General features: G+C 61.7%; 9 protein-coding genes across 9 annotated transcripts; 3 read left to right on the top strand and 6 right to left on the bottom strand.

Annotated features, from left to right (window-relative positions):
- Positions 1-197: 197 nt before the first annotated feature.
- On the bottom strand, positions 198-1,417 carry VTJ83DRAFT_2493 (uncharacterized protein; the record flags this gene model as incomplete). Its single annotated transcript, XM_071008769.1, has 2 exons — positions 198-1,097; positions 1,304-1,417. The coding sequence occupies 2 exons, from the start codon at positions 1,415-1,417 to the stop codon at positions 198-200; spliced, it is 1,014 nt and encodes a 337-aa protein (XP_070869033.1).
- Positions 1,418-2,539: 1,122 nt separating this feature from the next.
- VTJ83DRAFT_2492 (uncharacterized protein) lies at positions 2,540-6,628 on the bottom strand (the record flags this gene model as incomplete). Its single annotated transcript, XM_071008768.1, has 1 exon — positions 2,540-6,628. The coding sequence occupies one exon, from the start codon at positions 6,626-6,628 to the stop codon at positions 2,540-2,542; it is 4,089 nt and encodes a 1,362-aa protein (XP_070869032.1).
- Positions 6,629-9,560: 2,932 nt separating this feature from the next.
- On the top strand, positions 9,561-10,531 carry VTJ83DRAFT_2491 (uncharacterized protein; the record flags this gene model as incomplete). Its single annotated transcript, XM_071008767.1, has 2 exons — positions 9,561-9,751; positions 9,871-10,531. 2 exons carry the CDS (start codon positions 9,561-9,563, stop codon positions 10,529-10,531), a joined length of 852 nt encoding a protein of 283 aa, XP_070869031.1.
- Positions 10,532-11,812: 1,281 nt separating this feature from the next.
- VTJ83DRAFT_2490 (uncharacterized protein) lies at positions 11,813-13,392 on the bottom strand (the record flags this gene model as incomplete). The annotated part of the gene is made up of 4 exons (XM_071008766.1): positions 11,813-12,525; positions 12,741-12,846; positions 12,913-13,040; positions 13,131-13,392. 4 exons carry the CDS (start codon positions 13,390-13,392, stop codon positions 11,813-11,815), a joined length of 1,209 nt encoding a protein of 402 aa, XP_070869030.1.
- A 538-nt stretch (positions 13,393-13,930) lies between these two features.
- Positions 13,931-14,489, top strand: VTJ83DRAFT_2489 (mitochondrial 54S ribosomal protein mL43; the record flags this gene model as incomplete). The annotated part of the gene is made up of 3 exons (XM_071008764.1): positions 13,931-13,969; positions 14,039-14,121; positions 14,198-14,489. 3 exons carry the CDS (start codon positions 13,931-13,933, stop codon positions 14,487-14,489), a joined length of 414 nt encoding a protein of 137 aa, XP_070869029.1.
- Positions 14,490-14,736: 247 nt separating this feature from the next.
- Positions 14,737-15,810, bottom strand: VTJ83DRAFT_2488 (uncharacterized protein; the record flags this gene model as incomplete). Its single annotated transcript, XM_071008763.1, has 4 exons — positions 14,737-14,765; positions 14,881-15,495; positions 15,597-15,667; positions 15,773-15,810. The coding sequence occupies 4 exons, from the start codon at positions 15,808-15,810 to the stop codon at positions 14,737-14,739; spliced, it is 753 nt and encodes a 250-aa protein (XP_070869028.1).
- A 566-nt stretch (positions 15,811-16,376) lies between these two features.
- Positions 16,377-17,553, bottom strand: VTJ83DRAFT_2487 (uncharacterized protein; the record flags this gene model as incomplete). The annotated part of the gene is made up of 2 exons (XM_071008762.1): positions 16,377-16,848; positions 16,904-17,553. The coding sequence occupies 2 exons, from the start codon at positions 17,551-17,553 to the stop codon at positions 16,377-16,379; spliced, it is 1,122 nt and encodes a 373-aa protein (XP_070869027.1).
- A 565-nt stretch (positions 17,554-18,118) lies between these two features.
- On the top strand, positions 18,119-19,454 carry VTJ83DRAFT_2486 (uncharacterized protein; the record flags this gene model as incomplete). Its single annotated transcript, XM_071008761.1, has 2 exons — positions 18,119-18,518; positions 18,577-19,454. The coding sequence occupies 2 exons, from the start codon at positions 18,119-18,121 to the stop codon at positions 19,452-19,454; spliced, it is 1,278 nt and encodes a 425-aa protein (XP_070869026.1).
- A 471-nt stretch (positions 19,455-19,925) lies between these two features.
- VTJ83DRAFT_2485 (uncharacterized protein) lies at positions 19,926-21,671 on the bottom strand (the record flags this gene model as incomplete). Its single annotated transcript, XM_071008760.1, has 1 exon — positions 19,926-21,671. One exon carries the CDS (start codon positions 21,669-21,671, stop codon positions 19,926-19,928), a length of 1,746 nt encoding a protein of 581 aa, XP_070869025.1.
- Positions 21,672-23,777: the final 2,106 nt, after the last annotated feature.

Below are 23,777 nucleotides of genomic sequence, written 5' to 3'. Positions count from 1 at the left end.
TCTCTACTTTTCTTTCGCAAACAAAGCGCTCACCTTTTTGTAATGTTGCCCAAGGAGCCGGATAGAGAGAGGCAGTGCTTACGAAACGCGAGAACCACCACCCCATCAATACCCTACGTAATCCCAAACGACACCACCTAGATACACCCCTGACCACCACCTTGGTTGCGTTTGTTGAACCGGTCCTTTCTTCCATCTCAGCGACGAAGCGTCGATCCGTAGCCTGTGCTCTCTTGCCGTGGGCCCGGGTCCGAACTGCCGGAGCGAGACGACCTGTTGCTGCCCCAGCTTGAGCCGCTGCCATAGTAGTTCCTGTCGTTGTTGCTCCTCTGACCGCGGCTCCCCGCCATGTACCCAGCCGTTGCGCCGCTCGCCAACCCCGTCCAAAACCCCGGCCTCCAACCCTCCTGTCCCTGCGATCCCGCCGAGGACGACCCCTTGGGTCCCGACCCGGGCCCGGTGCCGGGATACGGCGGCGGCGGGTCGTCATATCCTCCTCCGCCGCCGCCAGGTCCCCAACCAGGTCCCCAGCCAGGTCCGCCGCCGCCGCCACCACCACCGCCGCCGCCGCCGTTCCCTCTTCCCCGGTTGCTATCTCCTCCCACCCGCCCTTCCCTTCTTCCTCCGTTCACGCAAGCGCCGTAGGCCATCCACGCCACCACGGCCACGAACAGCACCCAAAACACGTACCCGGCCCACTCGGCGTCGTCCCCCGCTCCGCCTCCCGAGCGGCGGCGGCCGCCGTCGTCGTCCTCGAGCCGGGCCAGGTCCGGGTACTTGTCCCTGCCGAGCTCCGTCAGGCGGACCGTGTACTCGACGCCGCAGCTGCCCTTGAGCACGTAGGCGTCGTCGGGGGAGTCGTAGCCCTCGCAGATGACGTCGGTGCGGTCGAGCTGCAGCGAGGCGGGCAGGCCGGCGGAGCAGGCCCACTGGATGTCCTGGCTCGTGTACGAGGCGCCCTGGTTGGTGCAGCGCATGGTGCGGACGGGCCCGGCCAGGGCGCACAGCCTGGGGTGCGACACGCAGCGGAGCTGGGGGATCGGGGGCAGGCGGCGCGAGGTGGTCTTGTGCGGGTAGGTGAAGGTGAGGGATTGGACCTGGTGTTGTTTTTCCTCTTGTTAGTTGACGTGCCGCTTGCGTAACCTAGACGACGGACGGCCGTGGAGGGTGAGGGGAGGAAAGAAAGAAAGAAAGAGGCGAGAACGGGGTCAGGTCCGCCAGAGCATGGAACATGGAACATGGAAATAAACAAGAAGAGAACGAGGAACCGGTCCAGGTCGATGCATAGAAAGCTTGCACATACCTCGGACAGCAAGATGGCATCCTTCGGCCGTCTGGCGGCAGCTCCGGGAGGGGACGCTGCGAGGGCCAGCAGCGACGACAGGAGCGTCGCAGCAGGGCCCACGTCGAACCGCATCTTTGTTTGTTTTGCGTGTTGCGAGCGGGCGTTTCTCGGAAGTGCTCGCTACCCTGTTTTCTTATCGTTTGTTTGCCGTGGCAGGTCTCTCTTTTGGTGATGAACGACGACGTTGCAAAGTGGACCGTGTAAGAACAACCCGCAGGATGTCCGGCGGCAGGACTATTGCTATAAGTAGTAGTGAACTAGTCCCCCCCTCTTGTGTGTCGTCGGGCCTCAACGTCTAAGTCAGCCCTGCCTCGGGATGGTTGACTGCGGTGGGCATGTGCGTGCAGCTGAGGCGGGGTGACGATGCAACAGGAACAACAAACTAGGTATCTCACTACGTATAAGGTAGTTATGCAGCAATCGTGGGGATGTGGGGGAGGGGGGGTTCGGGAGAATGTGATTCAATCTTCAAGAAAAGAAAAAAGAAAGAAGAAAACAAAAGAGGACAGATGTCACGTTGGGGGCTTCAAGCTGAACTTATTAAACACTCCTCCTGGATTGCAGGGGAGTGGTGGCCACTTTACTGCTTTCAGTTCGTGTCGGGCGGTTGGGTGCTCCTTGTTTTGCCCGGCTCGTGAGGCAAGAAATAACGTTCGTTATCAACCTCGTACTTCAGGCCAAGAGGACGACTGGGTTGGGGGGGGGGGGCCATTCGGGCGCTGTCGGGTCAAAAGGAGGACCGAGAAGGGTCCCCAGAGAGTGGCAACGCCGAGCCTTGCACACCAGAGATGGGACACGTCAGAAAGGCTTGCTCCATTGAGGACGACACGGGGTGACAAGATTTGTAGCTCAGCAGAGGAGGACTAACCCCCTCCATCACATTATTATCAAACTAACTACACCGTCATTAATTCTCCTTTATCGTATAATGCGCGTAAGGCTCGCTGTATCTAACACACACCCCCACACACAACGGCTCGCCCTGTTTCCAGGGTCTGGAGAGGGGGTATATCCCACACATGCGCTGTCTATCCATGCAACCCACACACGCTTCTACACCCCGTAACGCCCCAACATGGGAAAACAAAACCAGATTACAAAGACCACCAACGACCATGCTTTTTTTTTTTGTTGTTGTTGTTGTTGTTGTTGTTGTTGCTGCTGCTGCTGCTGCTGCTGCTTCTCGTCGTCGAATCAGCCGCTCTTCTCCAGGCTCTGCAGGTTCACAAGCTCGGCATATCTCCCGTTCTTCCTCATCAGCTCGGCATGCGTGCCCTTCTCCACCACCTTCCCCTGATCAAACACGTAGATGATGTCTGCCTTCTGGATGGTGCTCAGCCGATGCGCCACCGCGATCGTCGTCCGTCCCTTGGCGGCCTTGTCGAGCGCCGCCTGCACGACGTGCTCGCTCTGCGAGTCGAGGGCGCTGGTGGCCTCGTCGAGCAGCAGGATCTTGGGGTTGCGCACCAGGGCGCGGGCGATGGCGATGCGCTGCTTTTGCCCGCCGCTGAGCAGGGCTCCCTTAGACCCGACGACCGTGTCGAAGCCCTCGGGCAGGGAGATGATGAAGTCGTAGATGTTGGCCTCCTGGCAGGCGAAGCGGATCTGCTCCTCCGAGACGTCGTAAGGCGCGCCGAGCAGAATGTTCTCGCGGATGGTGCCCTGGTACAGGGTCGGCTCTTGCGAGACGAGGGCGATGTGCTTGCGGTACTCGTTGACGTTGAGGTTGCTGATCTCGCGGCCGTCGACAAAGACGCCGCCGGCCAGCGGGTCGTAGAAGCGCTCGAGCAGCGCGATGGTGGTCGACTTGCCGCAGCCCGAGGCGCCGACCAGCGCCACGTACTGGCCCGGGGCGATGGTCAGGTTCAGGCCGCGCAGCACCGGCTGCTCGGGCCGCGTCGGGTAGCGGAAGTGCACGTCGCGGAACTCGATGGCGCCGGCGATGGCGTCCACGCGCTCGCCCTCGTCCGACCACGTGTCGATGCGCGGCTTGCGGTCGAACAGCGTCTTGAGCTCGCGCGACGCCTCGACCGCCTTGCCCATGTCGGGCGCAAAGCTGAACACGGTGCCGGCCGACTGCGCGCCGAAGATGATGGCCGAGAAAACAATGAAGAATTGGAACATGTCGTATTCGCGGTCCGCGATCAGCGTGCCGCCGTACCAAAAGCCCAAGGCGAAGGCGAGGAACATGAGCGACTGCGACGCGGCGTACAGCAGGCTCGACTTGAGGACCGAGACCAGGCTGGTCTTGAGCTGGGCCGCGAGCGATGCGCGGTATTTGCTCAGCACGTCCTCCTCGCGGGTCAGCGCCGCCACGGTGCGCATGGCCGTGATGGCCTCGGACGCGAAGCTGGCCGACCCGGCGTAGGCCTTCTTGGCCCGCCGCTGATAGTGCGCCAGCATCCAGAACCGGAAGAAGCCGCAGCCGATGACGACGGGCATGGTGGCGATGCACACGAGGGCCAGCTTCCACCCGATGGCGAGGGCCAGGGAGCACGCCGACACCAGCGTCGTGAGCACCATGATGATGGTGCCCAGCGTCGATCCGCTGAGGCCCGCCACGTGGATCGTCTCGGTGCTGAGGAACGACGTCAGGGCGCCGGCCGAGTTCTCGTCCCGGTCAAAGTACTCGACGTCCTGGCGCAGCATGGTGCGGAACGCGCGGTCGCGCACCCGGTGGATCAGCCGCTCGCTGCACTTGGCGAAGGCGACGCCCTGCACCGTAAACGAGATCAACATAACGATGCCCGTCATCAGGTACATGAGGGACCAAAAGGACGCGTCCGACTTGATCTGCGGGATGGTCTCCGGGGTGACGGGCACCGACAGGGCGCTGATGAGCTTGGCGAAGAAGACGGCCTGGGTCGGATTGCCGCCGCCGCAGATGATGGAGAAGAACAGGCCGACCAGCATGAGGGGCCACTCCTCCTTGTTGAAGCTGGCGATGAGCTTGATGAGCGTCCACATGCTGTACTTGCCGTCCCGCTCCTGCTTCCGCTTGGCCAGGGCGATCGAGCTGGCGCTGCGCTGCGTCGAGGTGCGGCCGAGCTGCTCGAGGCGCTCGGGATCGTCCTCGGGCGCCGCGGCACGTCCTCCCTTTTGGCTGAGGCGCGTGGATGCCTTGCGGAGGAGCGCAACCTCATGCTCGGCTCCCCCCTCCTCCTCTGCCTCCTCGTCGTCGTCGTCGTCGGCGGTTTCGTGGACGGTGGCGATGGCCTGGGCGGTCACGAGGTTGTAGTAGGCGCCGCGCTTCTCGAGCAGCTCGTCGTGGGTGCCCTGCTCGACGATGCGGCCTTGGGACATGACGACGATGTTGTGGGCGTCCTTGATGGTCGACAAACGGTGGGCGATGGTGATGGTGGTGCGGCCGGCCGAGGCCGCCTCGAGGGCGGCCTGGACCACGCCTTCGGACTTGGTGTCGAGGGCGCTGGTGGCTTCGTCGAGGAGCAGGATCTTGGGGTCCGAGACGACGGCGCGGGCGATGGCGATGCGCTGCTTCTGGCCGCCGCTGAGCAGGAAGCCACGCTCGCCGACGTGGGTCTCGTAGCCTTCGGGCAGGGACGTGATGAAGTCGTGAGCGTTGGCCATCTTGGCGGCCTCGTAAATGCGCTCGCGCTGGGCCTCGGGGGTCTCGTTCTCCCAGGGGGTGCCGATCAGGCCGTAGCGGATGTTTTCGTAGATGGTGGTGCTGAACAGGGTGGGCTCCTGAGAGACGAGCGAGATCTGCTGGCGCAGCCAACGCAGGTTCAGGGTCGCGATGTCGACGTCGTCCAGGTACACGGCGCCCTCCACGGGTGAGTAGAAGCGCTCGACGAGGCCGATGATGGTCGACTTGCCGCTGCCCGAGGCGCCGACCAGGGCGGTTGTCTTGCCGGCGGGCACGGTGAGCGACACGCCGTCCATGACCACGACCTCGGGACGCGAAGGGTAGATGTGCTTGACGTTCTCGAGGCGGATGGTGCCTTCGACCCGCTCCAGCCTGCGGCCGCCCTCGTCGGACGGGTCAATGGGCGACTTGCGGTCGATGGTGTTGAAGATCTTGGCGGCGGCGCCGAGGGCGGTGGTGAGGGCCTGCATGTTCGGGGCGATGTTGCTGATGTTGAAGGCGCCGATCATGACGCTCATCATGACGGTGAGCATCTTGCTCAGGGTGACGTCGTTGGCCACCAAGAACCGCGAGCCCTGCCAGAAAGCGAGGCCGTAGTTGAGGTAGATGATGGTCATCATGCCGGCGACCATGATGCCGAGGGCGCTCTTCATCTTGAACCCCCAGCCCTCGGCGCGGGTGAGGTGGACGTCGTACTGCTTGGCCAGGCGCTCCTGGGTGCCAAAGGCGACGGCGTTGCGGACGCTGCTGATGACCTCCTCGGCCACGGAGCCGCCCTGGGCAGAGACGGCGATGTTTTGGCGCGAGAAGGAGACGATGAAGCGCGAGCCGCCGCCCATGCACACCATGAGCGCGACCACGGTGCTCATCAGGATGAGGGTCAGCTTCCAGAAGGTGGCGAAGCCGATGACGAACGCGGCAACGAAGGTCGCGACGGCCTGGAGCGTGAGGCCGACCTTCTCCGAGATGCCCTCCTGGATGAGATTGGTGTCGGCGGTGATGCGGGTGGTCACCTCGCCGGCGCCGAGCTTGTCGAAGAAGCCAATGTTCTGGCGCAGGCAGCTCTCGAGGTAGTGCTCGCGGACCTTGCCGCTGATGTGCTCGCCCGTGTAGATGAAGCCGACGGTGGCGACGTAGCTCGTGACGAACTCGCCGATGGCCAGGTACACAAAGTAGAGCACGAGGGAGGTGAGCTCCGAGACGAACTCGTCGCGGGTCATGTTGGTGCCGGGGGTGAAGTAGTCCTGGAACGTGCCCTGCAGGTTGCCGAAAATCACCGTCATGAGCGGGAGGACGGCGCCCGAGATGATGGCGCAGATGGCCGACACGAAGATGATGAGCAGGTCATTGCGCGAGGAGTAGCGGTAGAGGGTGGCCACGCCGATGCGGACGTCGGGGGTGTGAACCTGGTCGCGGAGGAGCTGAGCTTGATCCTCGGGGAGGTGAGCAAAGGGATCCGACTCCTTGCTGGCGGCGGCGGCGGCGGCGTCGCCCTCCTGGCGGGCGGCAGGCTTGAGCTCCTTGTCCTTGGCCTCGACGCTGCCCTCGTCGTGCATGGCGTCCTCCTTCTTGGAGAGGTGCACGACGGTGTCGACGGAATCCACTGGGCCGCTCTCGCGATCCGTGGGCGGCGAATTGGTCGCCGGGGCCTTTTCGTCGTTTGGATTCGAGGCCATGGCGGCGGATGGGGTGTCGTCGATGTGGTGAGATGGGACGACCGTGGGGCAAAGGGTTCAGACGACGGACCCGACGCCTGGGTCAGGCTTCGCGGGCCGAACGCAATCCGAGAAATGTTGCTTCTCGACGCGCTCTGCGGTTTGCGCTTTTGCAACCACCACTGGGAGACCGAGCAAGCCGGTCGACGTCAGGCAATGGTAGGCATGGGCGTGGCCGGAAGCCAAGAAACTACTGCAGGTACAGCACACAGCAGCGCGTCCCGTGTCGTTGAAGGGTGGATTGGACGCTGGAGGCTTGACGGTGACGGTTGCGCTCCAATTAAGGAGAGACGAGGAGAAAAAAAAAAGGGAGAAAGTGGGCCTCGGTCAGAGGACCTTGTGGAAACAAAAAAGTTCCAAGGGAACAAATATAGGCACGAGGCACGGGGGAGGGACGGGAGCGTAGCAACAACGTTAAGTGCTGCGTGCTGCGTCAGGCCCGGGGCCCTTGGAGGCGAGCCCCCAAGCGAGAATCGGTCGGTGGCTCGGGGACTTGAAAGTTACCGACGCGGCTGTCGGGGGCTAATTCGACGCCCTGGGATTCACTAGCAGGTTAGCGTGGGTCCCCCATGTGGGTGCATGTGGGTGAGGTGAGATGGGCCTAGAAAAGCCGACTCCTGCAAAGAACGGCCTAAACGGCCTACACACGCTATAGGTAGCGTAAGGTGGTGCGTAGTGCGTGCTGCACTGCGCTTGGCCCGCGTCACTCGTGCGGGGCCCCATGTCGCATCGCTGCGCATTCCCTCCTTCTCTGTTGGTGGTTTCTCTCGTGGTCCCTCTCTTCAGGGCAGTCGAGCCCGAATGAGGAATCGCTCCTCGCTTCTCTGGACGTTTTTCCCGGCTCTGCGTCTCCCACCCCCCGGCTTCCAAGGTAGCTTGCCGCCTTGACAAGCTTTTGCCAAACGCCACAAACCATGGACCTGCTTGCCAAAGGCCTTTTCGTCCGCCACGCCTACTCAGTAACTACGCAGTACCTCGTCAACCCCCCGATGACTCTTACGCATGGCGTCCTGCACGGGTCTACGTACGCAGTACGTATGGACACTACATACGCACACCCGACCTATTCATATGCATTGCGCTTCGGTTCCGCCAATCCTCTCCTTTTGATTGTCCAGCGTGGCCTAGGAAGCGAGATCCCGGCCTTGATCCTTGGCCCCGTCCCCACCCGCAAGAAGAACCGTCATCGCTGCCCCATGCCGAAGCAAGGCTGCTGGCGGATGGACCGCGCTGGCTGCTGCGGCCGCTGTGACCTCACAAAGCGGGCAATCCTTCCGAACCACCGGGGATTCCTCATGCCTTGTCCAAAACCGGCAGCTGTTGGGTGACCCAGGTGGAGGGCACGCCAACCGCAGCTGACTACATAATACACTCTAGGTGGTCTCGTCATGTCAAACGTAAAACCGATTGACATTGGTGGGTATCGCATGCAGCCACGCCACGCTCCTTGTCATCGGACCCCTGTGCGGACGCTCCCAGAGCATTGTTCCCGACGGAAACCTCGAGCACCTACCAGAGCATCTCTAGTAATGCGTCTGGTCCCGGCGTCTGGCACACACGCTCCGCCCGGATCTCGGAATCCGGCGACGAACGTCTTACGCACGCCGAACCGAGAAGCAACCGCCTGGGTCGCATGGATTTGATGTCGTGTAACCGCATTACCAACCATCGCCCAGGCTGCCAGGAACGTCAACGGCCACGAGGAAGATGGCAGCCTCCGGCAACCCGAGGACGATGCATGCGACATGAGGCATTCGCGGCCGTCGCCGGCCGACACGATGGCTCCCTGGAGACTAACAGCGTTTGACTTTTGCTCTTTGCCACAGGACAGCCAGCCGGGGCGAAACCAAGATGATTTGACAGGATCTAGGCCACCTTGTCGGCTATCGATAAGATGCCGCGTCTTGGTGCGCTTGGCGACGCAAGCCCTGCGTGCGATGCGGCTCTCCTTTTCTTGGCCCCAGGACGCCGAGATCTGCACCCCAGGAGGACACGAACCGTCCAGCAGTTAGTGTACTGCATACGGAGTACGTATACGGTGCAACCACAGGAACTGGGACTGGCGGTGAAACACAGTCTCGCAGCCCTCGGCGTGCGTGCCCCTGAAAAGCACCCGAGAGCGATCGCCGGGTCCATGAAGAAAGCTCCGGCCCCCACGGTGTGTACAAGTAACCCAATCGACACTTTTTCTTTTCAAGATCCTCACCTCCGACCACCCCCCTCCAAGTAGTTACCTCGCATACCTAGCCAACCTGGAGGGTAGGTAGGGAGGTATTCAACCCTAACCCGAGCGTGGTATTGTTCGCGCAGAAAGTGGTCCAAGCGAAAACCCCCAGACCGTCTCCGTCAACGTTGGACTTGTACTAGTAAATCATTGCATCTCAAAAATTCCACCGAACCTGGTTACCAGATGGCTGATCGGTGTGCACCACTCGCGATGCTCTTGAGTACCTTACCCTATGTACCGTGGTAGTACACCACCTGACTGCGTAGGCACATACTATATGGAAGGCAGCGAAGTTGATTGCAAGTTGGTCCTGGGCACGTCACGGGACTACTTGAGGGCGGTCAAGATTCCCAGATGGGCGGGCCCGGGCCAAGCTTTCCTCCCCCCCACAGAGCGGGGACCAAGGCGACACCGCCCAAAATTTCCGTGGCAGAAAAAATCCCCAGTCGATGCTTGATCGCTGGACTGGACAGTGATCCAGAGACGACGACGACAACAAATCTCAACGGTTCTTGTTGGGATATCGATCCCACCTCCCATCACGCATCCCCAATTCATAGCCCCCAGCCTTGTTATCAGGAGATTTTTCCTTTACATCCTCCGCTTGCCAAGGGAATCAACAACCAAACCACTTTTGTTTGTCCCTAACCACCAACAACCGCCGCCATGCCCAAGTCGAAAAGAGCCAAGGTCTACCACCTCACCCAGGTGACCAAGAAGGGCCGCGAGCAAAAGGACAAGCTCTTCTCCAACATCCGCGAGTGCATCCCCCAGTACCAGCACTGCTTCGTCTTTAGCGTCGACAACATGCGCAACAACTACCTCAAGGATGTGCGCCACGAGCTGTCCGATTGCCGGTACGTCCATCCACCCATCTTCACCCTTTCCCCTTCCCACAGAGCACCCAAGCAGGAAATAGAAATACAACAATAACAAAAAGAGCCCGAAATTGACATGTTTCTCTTCGAAAAACCAGCATCTTCTTCGGCAAGACCAAGCTCACCGCCCGCGCCCTGGGCACCACCCCGGAAGAAGCCCAAGCCGACGGCCTCCACGAGCTCGCCCGCTACCTCTCCGGCTCGGTCGGCCTCATCTTCACCAACCGCAGCCCCGCCGACCTCGTCGACTACTTCTCCAACCTCACCCAGGTCGACTTTGCGCGCGCCGGCGCCGTCGCCCCGCGCGGCTTCGTCGTGCCCCCGGGCCCCGTCTTCTCGACGGGCGGCGAGGTGCCCGCCGAGCACGACGTGCCCGTCTCGCACACGCTCGAGCCCGAGCTGCGCCGCCTCGGCATGCCCACGCGCATGGTCAAGGGCAAGGTCCACCTCGAGTGCGCCGAGCCCGGCTACGTCGTCTGCAAGGCCGGCGACGTGCTCGACGCGCGCCAGACGCGCCTGCTCAAGCTCTTTAGCGTCTGCATGAGCGAGTTCCGCGTCGCCCTGCTGGCCTACTGGAGCGCCGCCTCCGGGGAGGTGACGGAACTCGAGGCGTGGGAGGAGCGGCAGAAGCAGCTCAAGGAGATGCGCGAGCAGCAGGCGAAGCAGGCGCAGAAGGGCAGCGGCGGCGCGAGGGGGACGAGCGGCGGCGGGGATGGCGACGAGATGGACGAGGACGAGAGCGAGGCCGAGAGCGACTAGAGGGGGCCAAAAGGATGAGAGTATGGATAAAGGGGGGGGGGGGGGGGGTATGCGAGGGGTTTGTTGTCTGGCTTTTCTCGCTGTGCATATAAAGGGAGGGGTATTTTTGCATGATACCACCGCTACAGGTACCTGCGTTACTACTGCGCTCTGGGCTGGGTTGTTTTTATTTACCGGCGTTTCTGGATGGGTGGAAAAGAGAAAAAAACAAACCAACCACAACAAAATCAATCGACGGTTCATCCACGTCACCAGGTTCACCTTTGCTGCCAGCTCTGCCAGCTCTCCCACCATGATCCCAGCAACGCACCATCGCGCGGCTGCCTCGGGGCGACATAGCTATGTATTGTAGCAAGCAAGGTGTAGTGTCTATCATACATGGATCGCGAGGATGTCAACGAGCAAGGTCTGCCTGTGAGCAAAGGCCGGGGACAACCCCCGGCCCATCTCGCTCGGACGCAGACAAACCCCTCGAGAGTCCCAGGCCAGTCAAAACGGAAAGGCAACACCGAAGGGGCTGGTACCTTACCTCTGACCTACCTGAGACCTTACCTGACATGCAAAGCGCAGGGGGCTCGTCGTCGTCGTCGTCATCTTCAAAATGGGGAAGTTGAAAACACTATTACCTAGAGGATCCTCGCCATCTGTCGCCGTTTCCCTCACCTTGTTTTTTTTTCTTCGCTTCCCTACTTCATAGCTCTTCCGCTTCTCCTTCTCTTCTTCTTACAGCACGTCCGCAAGTGAAAAATGTAAATGAAAATAAGTAGGCAAATAAATACACGACAAAATGGGTTACCTTCCCGTTGTACGCATCCGCCCGGGAGAAGCGGAGGGTCTTTCGGGCTGGCGAGTTGGATGATTGCTGGGTCAGATCAGGCGTTTCTCCCGAGAGAAAGGTAGACGCTTTGACTCTGCAACCATGGGAAGCGGAATCGGTGGTGGGATCGCAAGGATGGACCATGGCATCTGCCCCCGGGCTGGTTTTCGAGGTTACCTTGACGACGACAGGAACCGGCTCTTATTGTTGCATCGCACTGGAATGGGGGCGAGGGTTGGTTGTACCGACATCCGGCATCGTAGGTGCGATGCGTCCGAGGCGAGACCAGGCGAGGCGCGAGAGAGAGATGTGGAGAGGACGGCTTCTTACCCTCATGGCCGGACGGGATGGGAGGGAAAAGAATCAGGAAAACGGGATGTGAAGTGAGCAGGTGTGAAGAGGAAGAAAGCCATGATACCCACCACACAAGACAAAGAGGCCGCGAGGCCCCGTCTTGCCTAGTGCTAGTAGCGCCGTAACTTCCTGGGGTCTTCGTAGCCGCCTTCGTAGCCGCGCTTGCGCGAATCGTCGTGGTCTCGGGGCCTGTCGTAATCCCGACCGTTACTGCTGCCGCCGTACCCACCATTCTCCCTGCCCTCGCCGCGCGGCCGGATCGGCTCCGTGTTGCTGCCCGTCTGCCGCGGGTTGCGGTCGCGATACCCTCCTCTATCGTCATATGAGCGATCGCGGTCGCGGTCGCGGCCTCCGTACCCACCACCGCGGGCGTCGTCGCGCCGGCCATCGCGGCCATCGCGGCCATCACGACCGTCACGGCCGTCTCGCGAGTCGCGACCGTCCCGGCCGCCGTAACCGCCTCCGGGTCCGCTGGGCGCGCCTGGCGGGCCACCGTGGCCACGATCCCGGCCTCCGAAACCGCGATCGCCGGGGGGAGGACCAGGCCGGAATCCACCGCCGCGGTCGCCATACCCGCCGCCGCCGCCGCCGCCACGGAAACCCCGATCACGGCCCCTGAAACCGCCACCAAAACCACCGCGGTACCCGCCGCCGAACCCGCCGGGACCCATGGGCCTGGCCATCGCGGCCTTGGTATACCCGCGGCCGCCAAGGCCACCCCCGAGGCGGCGAGGCTTCCATCCCTTGACTGTCCTGCCCCGCTCGACATCCACCTTGATGCGGCGGTCCTTGATCCGGATGCCATCGCACCCATCCAGGGCAGCTAAATTGCGTGTGCGCCAGACGCGCACTCGTTAGTCATGCCTTACCATGAAAGTACTTGTATCACTCGGACGTCCTGGTGGGGAGAAAGGGGGCTTCCAAAAGATGAGGAGGGAGGACTGGCAAGCTTGAGGGCCATGGCATGTCCGGAGGGGGTTGTGCGTTGCGGCAGACCAGCGGGATGATGGACTCAGGTTCAGGGCGGTAGTTCATTACCTCTCATGTCCTTTTCGCGCTCAAACACGACGAAAGCATAACCGCGATGGGGCTTCGGCTTCTTGTTGGGCTTCTCGTGCGCGTGGGTGTCGCGAATGATGCGGATCTGCTTGGGTAAGCCACTTCCTTCTCGACGGTCGGCGGACTCGGGGGGGAGGTGAGAGACACATACACGCTCGATGGGTCCGAAGCGACCAAACTCGCGTTCCAGATCCTTCTCGTCCGCCTTGTAATCCAGCCGCGCCACTATGAGCGTCTTGAAGGCGTCGCCGCGGATGTTTGGATCATTCTGGGGGTTGTCTGCCAAAAAATTGGGTCAGCCTACCGGTCGCTTATGATGCATGACAGGAAGGGGGAAACGAAAATTGCGCTGACAGGTGGGCAACCCACAGTTCTTCGGTCCCTCGGTCAGAAGCTTCTGCAGCTTCTCGGCCTTTTCGCGCTGCTTGCGGTCGCGAGCCTCGAGCCAGCTTTCCGTCGGGTGATACTCGTACTCGCGCTCGTACTCAGCCATGGCGGGCAGAAACTGGGCAAGACCGGACACGGGGGCGGTTCGGCGCTGCTCGGGCGGGTGGTCGACGGGCGGCACCCAGCGCAGAGGCGGGCGCGGCGCGAAGAGCGCCAGCAGGTTTGGCGGGAGACGGTCCGTCATGGCGGCGAAGATGAATCAAAAGCCTGGGGCCTGGGGCCTGGTTGGCAAAACTCGGGACGCGGGTGGCTGTTGAAGAGGACGGTTTGGTCGGCCCGGGAGGACAGAAAGGAGAGAGAGACGTGGTTGTCGCGGTTGGTCGCGTCGAAACCGATGTCGAATCTCGAGGGATTGAGCCCGACGGTGTCCTTTAAATCGCCGCCGGATTCTCCTCTTCGACCTGTCGCGTCGCAGGCTCCGCGCGCGATGCAGGTGTCGATGATATGACGGATGATGAAGTTGGAAGAGAGGTAGGTCAAGTTGCAAAGCTCACGTCTAGTTCCGTGTCTTGGAAGCTTTCGTCCCTTCGCAGCCTCGAACGGAGGCCCACCTGGTGGTCCGTGCGCCCGGCCCTGCCAAGGCACCGCGGCCACCAATCATGGCCGCCCTTCGCCCCACTTGTTTTCTGCCCGTTTGAGCCGGCCAAGACATGGTCCATTTTCTGCTGCTGCATCCCGCAACGCACGATCCGGATCATGGTCTGGAGACGACGCCGACGACGATGACGGTCAGGGCACTCCAAAAGATTTCCGTCGCCCGGGTACGAGCCGCCTGTTTCCTGCTTGACCGACTTCTTGGCCGGAGTTAGTGAGTGCTAATACGCTCGCAGAACGGCGTCGGAGCCTTCGTCTTGCAATGCAAGAAGATGGACTTGCACTACTGCGACTGGGCCGGTAGTTCCAAGGGCATGAAGTGCGTTGGCTTCCTTCTCTTCCCCTCCCTTAGTCTATCTATGCCTAGGCTCACACGGACGCTTCGCTTTCCGCAGCGGTTTCATCAAGTCCCTCCTCCCCAAGTTCGCCGCGGCGCACCCGCAGATCGAGTTCAACGTCTCTCCCCGCCCCGCCAAGCACCCCGTCATCATTGCCCACTACATCAACGGCCGCGAGAAGGCCGTGTGCGTGCGCAACATGGAGCCCTTTGAGATCCTCAAGAAGGCCGAGCTGCTGCGCGACGCCAGCGGCGAGAAGCTCCGCCGCGTCACCAAGCCCGTGTCCAGCATCAACGAGTCCGTCAGAGGCATTTGGTCACCGTACCACGGCGAGGGCATGCGGGTGTAAAACGCGGAGGGAGAGCAAGAGGCAGGGGAAGGTGTGCTGTATGTGCTGGTGGGATCTTGTACCATTACAAACACATGGATTCACGATGCGTCACCACTCGGAACGGAGTCACGGTGTGCTGTATACATTTTACATGGAGGCGAGACCAAGGTAAAACTGGGTTTGGGTTGAATAGATCATGATGTTTTATAGCTATCGATGCTCTACTGCTTGCCCCGGTTCCCCAACCCAACCATGCCTCAGCGGCTTACTGGTTGGAGTTGATGATGTCGACGACTAGCCGCTCGGGTTAGCCAACAAGATCCGATAACGGAGCGAGACGGGACGGGCCTCAAGAGAGAGAGAGAGAGAGGGGGGGGGGGGGGGGGGGGCGCGGCAAGGGAGCACTCACACTCGGGCTTCAGGCTGGCGCCGCCAACCAGGAAGCCGTCGATATCCTTCTCCTTGGCCAGGTCCTTGCAGTTCTTGCCATTGACGCTGCCGCCGTACAGGATGCGGGTCGAGTCAGCCACCTCGTCGCCGACGTTGGCGCGCAGCCACTTGCGGATGGCCTCGTGGACCTCCTGGGCCTGCTGGACGGTGGCGACCTTGCCCGTGCCGATGGCCCAGATGGGCTCGTAGGCGATGACGATGCTCTTCCAGTCGGCGGCGGTCACCTTGGCCGCGAGGGCGGCCAGCTGGCGCTCGATGACGGCGATGGTCTCGCCGGCCTCGCGCTCCTGCAGCGACTCGCCGCAGCACCAGATGACGCTCACGCCGCCGTCGATCGAGAACTTGGTCTTGTCGGCCACGATCTCGTCCGTCTCGCCCAGCAGCGTGCGCCGCTCCGAGTGGCCCAGGATGGTCCAGTGCACGCCCAGGTCCTTGAGCTGCGACACGCTGATCTCGCCCGTGAAGGCGCCGTTGGGCTTGTTGTAGACGTTCTGCGCCGACACCTCGACGCCGGTCTTGGTGAGCTCGTCGCGGGCGAGCTGGAGGTACAGCGCCGGCGGGGCGATGACGACCTCTGCGGGGGGGGGGGAGTCGAAGTTAGGAACGGAGGCTTCTCTGGAGCGATGGATGCTTTGCCCTGCCTGGGCCATTCAGAGGGGACGGGAGAAAACGCACCAACGTTAGGATCCAGCTGAGCCTCGTTCAGGTTCTTGACAATCCCCTTGATGGACTCCTTGGTCCCGTTCCTGCATCATGCCGTCATGGTCCGATCAGCGTCTGTCTGGAGCTCCGAACGCGGGGTTTTGCGAGGAGAATCTGGGGTAGATGGTGGGGTAATCGTTGTCGCCTACATCTTGAAATTGCCGCCGACGAAGAACTTGCGAGCCATGGTAGGCAACAGTTACGAGGTTTCTCGGGGGAATGCTGGTCAATTGATGGACTTTGGGGGTGGGAGAGAATGGGCCGTGGCGTTTTTTGGTGTGTTGAGGTTGTCTCTCGCAGCGAGCTGTTTATTTGAATGGACGAGGGGAGCTGGGCTGAGCCGTGACATGGTGGGACTCGGCTCATCCGTGGTGCGAGCTTCGGCCTTGGTGCGACCCAGCAAGCCCACTCTCATCCCGCTGACATGCCGCATCCCGCACGGGGGTCTCCAAGCCCCATTCTTTGACGAAATGGTAAATACGTAGCTAAATCATTTACTGTGTAGTTATTTGCTTGAACATGCCAAACTCCGGGGAGCCCTGGTGTGCAGTGTAAGTCAACAACACACATGCCCGTAGATGTGTGTGCCATGTTTCTCGTCTTAAACGACGGACATGAAATCCGACAAACAATGTCTCTATTCCTCTCCCAAGCCTTTTGGCCCCTTCTCAGACGGTCCTGGGCCATCGCCGAAGCCGGCCCGAACCGGCCGCCCAGGAACCTCGCTCAGTTCCGCCCGTGCTCTCACGCTCCCTAGCGCTTCCTGACAAAAAACCCCCCTCGTGGGAGCGGTGCGCGATCCCGCCGCAGAAGCATCTCTCTCAGGTTGACCGTTTGTTTCGCCGCCTTGGGCGCCAGCCGCGCGTCGCCAGTGCTCTTCACCACCCGATACGCCGTCGACCCAACCCTCTTGTCCTTGGGGTGTTTGGGGTCGCGAAGCAGCGCGTGTTCGGCCCCAAGTTTCCTCCGCTTCTGCTTCGCATCGGCAGCGGAACTGGAGGCCTCTTCCTCGTCGTCCGATTCCAGCAACTCAAGAGGCAGCAACTTTGGCGTCTCCCTCTTCCTCTTCTCCAACCCTGCCTGAATCTCCTCCGCGGCGGCGGCCGCCGCCTCGTCCTCTTCGTCGTCTGGCGCCGCCGCCTTCTGGCTCCGCTTCCTCTCCTCCGCTTGCCGCTTGAGCCGAGCATCACGCTCCTGACGTTTCCGCTTCAGCTCGGCGGCTTGTCTGTCTTGTGTCAGCTACTGCCATCGGCCGGAAAGAACTAGGATCCTTGACGTACTGTTCAGCGGCCTTTGCGGCAGCCTTGGCGGCCTTCAGAGTCTCGGCCTCCGCATCGCGGGTGGAAACCGCCTCCGGAGGTGCCTCATCATCCGACTCTTCTTCGGCCTCCTCCTCCTCCTCCTCCTTCTCCTCCTCTTCCTTCTCTACCGTCCGCCCATCATCCTGAGGCTCGGGCTTGGCGGCCTCAAACGGACTCTTAGCCGGGCCTTCCAGGGGCGTCAAAAACTCGTCGTGGTCGCTGTCGTCGAACTTGATGTGTTTCCTCTCAAGCGGCGTCTTGAAGACCTCCCCGTCGGACTGCTGCGCGCTCCCCGGCGCCGAGGCTTCCGCCTTCTTCCGCCGATCCGGTAGCTGTGATTTCGGGGTCTCGATGCTCACGCGTTTCTGCTGCAGACGCTCCGAGCGACGGGGCCTTGAGCTTGCTGGCGTTTCCGGCTGGGCTTGCTTTTCATCCTCTGCATCCTTCTTGTCCTCTGAGTTCCTGGTCTTGTACTTGATGCCAGCAGCCTTCAACAACGGTTGATCCTTGGAGTCGAGGGCCTCGAGGGAAGGCTCTGGGAGGTTTGCCAGCTCATCCTCGACCGGAGCCTCCGGCTCAGAGTCTGACGGGATCTCGATTACGTCGCGTGCCTTTTTTGGCGATGGCATGGCAGGCAGCTAAACGCGGAGGAAGACGCCGTGGGTTCAAGTCCAAGGTTACAATTGGCCACAGGGGACAGGGAATTTGGAGGGAATCTAAAGGGGGGGATATAAGAGGTAGGTATTGTCGTTTGAAATCGGCGAGCGTCAAGCAATGTTGGATGAGAGTGTGAGAGAAGAGCAGATGCAAACAAGCCCCGAACTTTTTCTGCAGTTGACAGGGATCTGATGCATGTGCGTTGTCTGATTGGATGGATGATTGGCTGGGCGGACCCGCTTTTCCCACTGCCGCAGTCGGTCGTTCCCCACAGGTGGGCCTGGACAGCTTGACCTACGTTCGTTGTTGTAGGCGTTCGTTCATTCATCAACAACTGACGATGGACCATGAATATTGACCACAAAGCGCCTGATTGACGTTGGTCGACAGAGTCAACGGGCTCATGAGGATACCCTCTGTCTGCTTGCCCCCCACAACACGAAATGCTCCAGCCCGTGGCCTTCCCGTTATAATCCCCTTCATCGCCCCATCTCCTCACCCGATTCGGGACGTCTTTCCATCGGGTCACTGCGAAATATGCCGTTGTCACCACGGGCCTCGCTGGCCGCAAGGCTGGCTGCCCGCCCCGTCCGGGCGGGAGCCATGCAGCACGCTGTCGTACGGCTCCCCTTGCTGGCATGTCCGCAGCACATCCAGGCCCAGGAGCAGCACCCAAGGCCCCAGCAACGCCGCTCTTATGCGTCGCGAAGCCATACCGTCGTCTTGTTAAACGCCTCGAGGGAAAGGGAGGCGCTCAAGAATCTGGATCTGCCCTTCCAGGCATCAGACGTTCCGTCCGAAGACGTGTGGAAATCATTCAAGAAGACCCACGGCGGACGCCTGGGCGGCCTCTCGCCGCAGCGCTGCCGCAGCATCGCCTTGACGTACTGCGAGGTCGTGGCCCAAAAGTCCAAGCACTGGGAGAAGCTCGAGAAGGGTATGGCCAACGCCAAAAGCCTGATCTGTGTTTTCCTCAACTGAGACCGAGACTCTAGACCACCAGATCGATGCCCATTCCCTCCATTGGACCGCCCTTCCCCTGCGATACCACCGCACATCGGCTGCGGCCGTCAGCCTCGGCGGGCACATGCTGAACACGGCGTCGTATCTGGGATTTGCACCATCCACCCTGACCGCCGTGAACGAGCTCACTCGCATGGGCAAAGCCGCGCTGGACACGCCTCGCGCCCGCGCGTATCTTGACCGTTTCAACCTCCTGGTGCACTCGAGCAAGGACCCGGACGTCCTCACGCTCAAAGGCAGCCTGTTGCTTCTCCAACAGCAACCCACCGCTGCCCTGGCCTACTTCGACAAGGCCGTCGAAGCAGCCCGAAGCCTAACCCCCGACGAGCCTGCCCAGCGGTCGGCACCAGGCTCCGGGTCCGGCGGCCCCGACAAACCGGTCATCACGGTCCGCAAGCCACGGTGGACCTTTGAGGCGTCGTGCCATTTCGGCCGCGGAATCGCCCTGGTCAACCTGAGCCGGGCGCAGGAGGCTTACCGGGCGTTCCACGTCGCCGCCTGGGAGCTCAACCACGTACACAGCCTCTACCTGGTGGCCCAAATGTTGAACCCCGAGGCGCCCCCGCCGGTGCCGCAGATGCGTGAGTCGGCCCTGCTCGCCGCCGCTCAGGCCGGCCACTGGCCCGCGGCCCGTTACCTCTCGGAGCTGCTGAGCAGGAGGGCCGAGGACCCGGGGGTGCCGGCCGACCAGCGGGCCTCGGCGCGCGAGATGGCCGAGGAGTGGGCTTTGGTTGCTCCGCCTGAGAAGAGCAGCCAAAAGGAGTCCCAGGACCCGGGGTGGATACGCCTTGTTCCTGTAGGAGAGGTAGGGGAAAAAAAGCCGCCGAAGCCGCGCAAATCCAAAAGGTGATCACGGTTGTGGAAGCGAAAGCGCTGGAACGCAACGCCGTGCGTCGGAGCGGGCCATGGAAATGCTCTCTGCGCTGGCATATCCCCCTTTAGATACCGCCGTGATCCAGGTACGATTTGGTCACGGTCCGCAAACCAAAAGCCCCAAAATACTTTCTTTTCAAGAGGATCAACACCACAAGCTCTTGGGAGATATGAAGCAACAACCATTGAAGAGCCGCACTACATTATCGTATTTTATCCGCGCATCGAACAGATGACCACGACGTCGTGCCTAGGTAATTTATAGAGCTTGCCGACAACCCAGAAACCGAACCGTGACCCATGACCAGAATCGCAACCGTTTCTAGGAACCAAAAGGAAGGGGAAAAAAAAATCATCATAGCCATCCAGGAGAGGTATCATCACATCCCAGTGTCCAATCATGCCCGACATGAGAAAAGAAAAATCCGACCGATGCCGGCACCTCACCTCACCGCCTCATCTTCTTCCTCGGCCTACCCTTCTCGTCTCCGGCATTCTCGCTCCCCTCTTCGGCATCGCCGTCCTCGTCGTCATCGTCCTCATCCTCCCTGCCCGACCCCGACGCCCCCTTCCCTCCGTCGCCGCCCTTCCTGCCCGCCGGCTCCCGCTTCTCGTTGCCCTTCTTGATGCTGATGAGGCACCCCTGCTCCTTGAGCCGCTTGGTCAGCAGCGTGCTCGCCTGCATGCCCGGGAAGTCCTTGGCGTTGTACACCTGGAACGGCTCGCTCATGGCGGTGGCCACGATGGCCGACTTTTCGCCGCTGAACATGCGCGCCGGGTCGAGCACCACGAGCGCGAACTTGAGCCGGAACGTGCCGGGCGTGCGGCACGACAGGTCCGGGAAGCAAAAGAAGCACCCTTCCTCTCCCTTCTCGTCGAGCCCCACGAAGGGGCTGGCCACGAGCGTGCCCATGAGCCGGCGCTGCTGCCGAAAGTCCTCGGGCATGCTCGACATGTCGCGCTCCCCGCGCTCGTCCCAGATGGAGCAGTGCACGACGGAGAACTGGTGGCGCAGGCGGCGCGAGATCTCGTCGCGCGAGAGCTCGCTCGAGGGGGAGGTGGACGATGAGGAAGAATGAGGGGGGTGGATCGTGAGCTGCACGATGGGCGGCGGGTCGATCACGCGGCGGTCGCGCTCGCCGAAGCCGCAGCTGCGGGCCGCGCAGGGCTGCTGGCGCACGGTGATGCGGTATTCGGCCGCCGCGGCGGTGGGGTGCCGCGGAGGGGCGGGTGGTGCTTGAGGGAAGGCTGCGGTGGCTGCAGTGTGGGGTTTGGAGGGTGAAGAGGAGACTGAAGCGGGTTCGGGGTGGTGACGGTTGGTAGTCGTGGAAGCGGTGGTGGTGGTGGTGGTGCTGCTGCTACTGCTGCTGAGAAGATTCGAGATGCTCATCGATTTGGACTCCTGTCGTGGAGAGGACCTCGACGCATGCATGCCCGGCGGGCTTCGTGGGATGTGAGGTGCTGGCGGTGGTGGCGGTGGTGGAACGGTGCGACCGATGCTTGGTAACGCTGGCGGTGAGGAGTATGGCCCAGCGGGAGGGCACGGGTCTGTGGAGGATGTCACTGTTGTCGCTGTTGTTGTTGTTGTTGTTGCTGCTGCTGTCATCGGCGGAAGAGCGCTGTCGTGTTGGAGAGAGCCGCCCCTCGATCGCGGCGACGGATAGTGGAGGTGCTGACGGGCAACCTGGCTGTGGCTGTGCGGATCGTGGAAGGACCCCATCTGCCTCAACCGTAGCTCGTGAGCCATCTCCTCGGCAGACCTGTCGCTCGGCGTTGAGCATAACGTCGGGGAGTGCCGGATGTCGGACGGCCTCCGTCCCAAGGCGGCCAGGGGGTGGTCGCCGAGGCTCGGTACGGGGAGCTGGGGCGGCGTCTGCCCTACAGGCGAGGGAGTTGCGTAGTCGGAGTAGTACGTCCGCTGCCTGGCAGCGTAGTAATGGGCATCCCGGCCGTTGGGCAGGACGGGAGAAGGGCTCAGGGTGTCGGCCGGAGGGATGATGGTCGACATGGGCGGCAGCCGCGGTAATTGGCGCGGTTGAGATGCTTGTGGTGGGATCTGGCGCTCGGGGGCATAGTGGCCGCCGTAGCCTGGAGCGTACGGCTCGTGGTAAGCATGGCGGTGTTGGTGAGCCATACCGTCCAAGCAGGTATGCCGGCCAACGTCGTGGGGAGCCAGGTCGACGGCCGCCAACATTGGGAGAAGACGGTCCCGGAGTTGCGGGGGAAATCAGAGAGCGAGCAACACGCGATGGCTGCGTCGTCAGCGTCCTGTGTCGTCCGAGGAATCTCGCTGCGCGGTTCGTCAACAGGAGCCGGCCAGCCAGAGCCTTACAGGAATGCTGGCCAGCAGCTGTTGCTCCTGACCGCCCTCGGTCACGAGCCCGCTCGCCGGATCTCGAGTTGAGACCAGGCAATGTCTCACCACGAGAGGCGACAGCCGGGCGGGCTGGGACTCGTTCCCAGACGGCGCCTCCCCAGAGAAGAGAGGAGCTCGAAGGGGTGTCTCCGGGAGCGATCCTCGTCGGCCTGTGCTTCGGCGCCTGTGGAACAGTGGCCCCGAACGTTCAATGGAGGCAGATGCAGCAAGCCACGTCGAGTCCCGGCACGAGCGGCGCTGCTTGGGCTGCCACTGTCGGAGGCGGTGTCACGAGTGCGAGGCTTGCTTGATGATAGTACGTCGGCGTCGTTCTTGTGTTGGTTGACGTGAGGGCCCCTCCCTTTCTATTCGGGACCGCTGTGAGACAATGTCGATGTTGGACAAGGCAAGTGCAAGAAGAGGCTGGACAGTTTGGTATGCATGTACGAAGAGCATCAGTGAGATGGATGGGACACCTCGGATCAGGTAAGGGGAGGTAGGTAGATGCAGTCTCTTGTGCTACGACGCAGAAGGGGAGGGTAAGGGGCCGGGCACCATGCAGGGTTGACAGCTAGTTTATCAAGTCCTCCTGCCCGCCAAGGCCCGGCTCTCTTGACCGATGGCGACGGACAGGGCGGCATGTTCCCGGTTGAGTCCGGGGAAACGGTGCATCCGGCTGGATTGCAGCAGCATGTCTGGGGTTGCAGTCGCTCGGGATGTGTCAGAAGCAATCTGGTAAAGCCGGGCTGGTGGGTCGTGGCGGGAGATTGAGGGAGGGGGTCCGGCCTTTGTTAATATCCTCGGAGCGCAACGTTCGTTTACACCGAATACCTTTCTCCTGCCCGACCGGGTGAAGGTGACGGGGAGCCGACGGGTCAGCCATGGCCGCCTAGGCGGCAGCGTCTCGTTCTCGTTGGCATCACAGGACCCCATGTCTGAAAGCCCACCACCGGGCGTTAACTCTTCCTTTCAGAGCCTACGGCAGGGGGGGGGGGGGGTGGTGTCGAGGAACGCCGGCGTCCCCATCCACCAGGCGGGACAACGGATCGGATCAGGGCCGGGGGTCGCCGTGGTTTTGAGATGCCGACGATCCTTGTCGTCCATCAACAAACGGATGCGTAGGGCGCATCTTGATACGAGACACGGAAACGGCGTTTGGCTGGATGGAAGCCGGCCTGGAAGCCCTGAAAGGGTTCAGTGCCGGAGTGGCAGGGGACCTGTGGTATGCGTATTCACTTCAACCGGGCGAGGCGATCGATGGTGGGCTTGGGTCTCCATCTAAGTTACCCTGATCCGGGGTCCCATGCAACGTTTCTCCCTCACCGAACTCTATAGTACACTACTGTATGTTGGTTCTCCGCCTACATATGTACCACGCAGCGCAGGGCTGGCACCTGCTCTCATCCAAACAAGCACAGGGTACATTGAGACCTTGACAGCTACATAGGACCAGCCTCGCGGGAACAAACCTGCCCGACCTGCCCGACACGACCCCTGGCACGCTGTCTGTAACATGCGAGAGGAGGTCGAGTCGGCGGCTGGGAAGTGGTGCGTGCGGCGCTTGAGCAGATCGGAGACCGGCTGAAGTAGACATGTCGCAAGCCGCTCGAACGGGTGAAACCGAGCTGCTGGACCGCGTTCGTGCATAAGGTGGTCAGCGGGACGGGTGTGCGGCTTTCCTTTGTTCGAGGCTTGCCGGCGACAGACACAAAAAGCCAGGCCGTCGACCTCAGACACAGCCGAATCTGCGCAAGCCATTCATTCATCGTCGCGAAGAAGGGGAGAAGGATGCTTGCCCCTTGGATCCGTCAGGACCTTCACCCATCTCATTTCCCTCAAACGCCACCGCCGACAGCCAGTTCGGGAGGACAGAAACGACGAAAAAAAAAAAGGGGGAGGGGGGGGGGGGGGGTTAGAGGCAACCGGTTCCATCCAGGATGTTGG

This window comes from Remersonia thermophila, chromosome 2 (genome assembly GCF_042764415.1).
Source record: "Remersonia thermophila strain ATCC 22073 chromosome 2, whole genome shotgun sequence".
Lineage (NCBI taxonomy): Eukaryota > Fungi > Ascomycota > Sordariomycetes > Sordariales > Chaetomiaceae > Remersonia > Remersonia thermophila.
The sequence above is the reverse complement of the archived record's forward strand: the minus strand, read 5'-3'. Positions and strand labels throughout refer to the sequence as shown.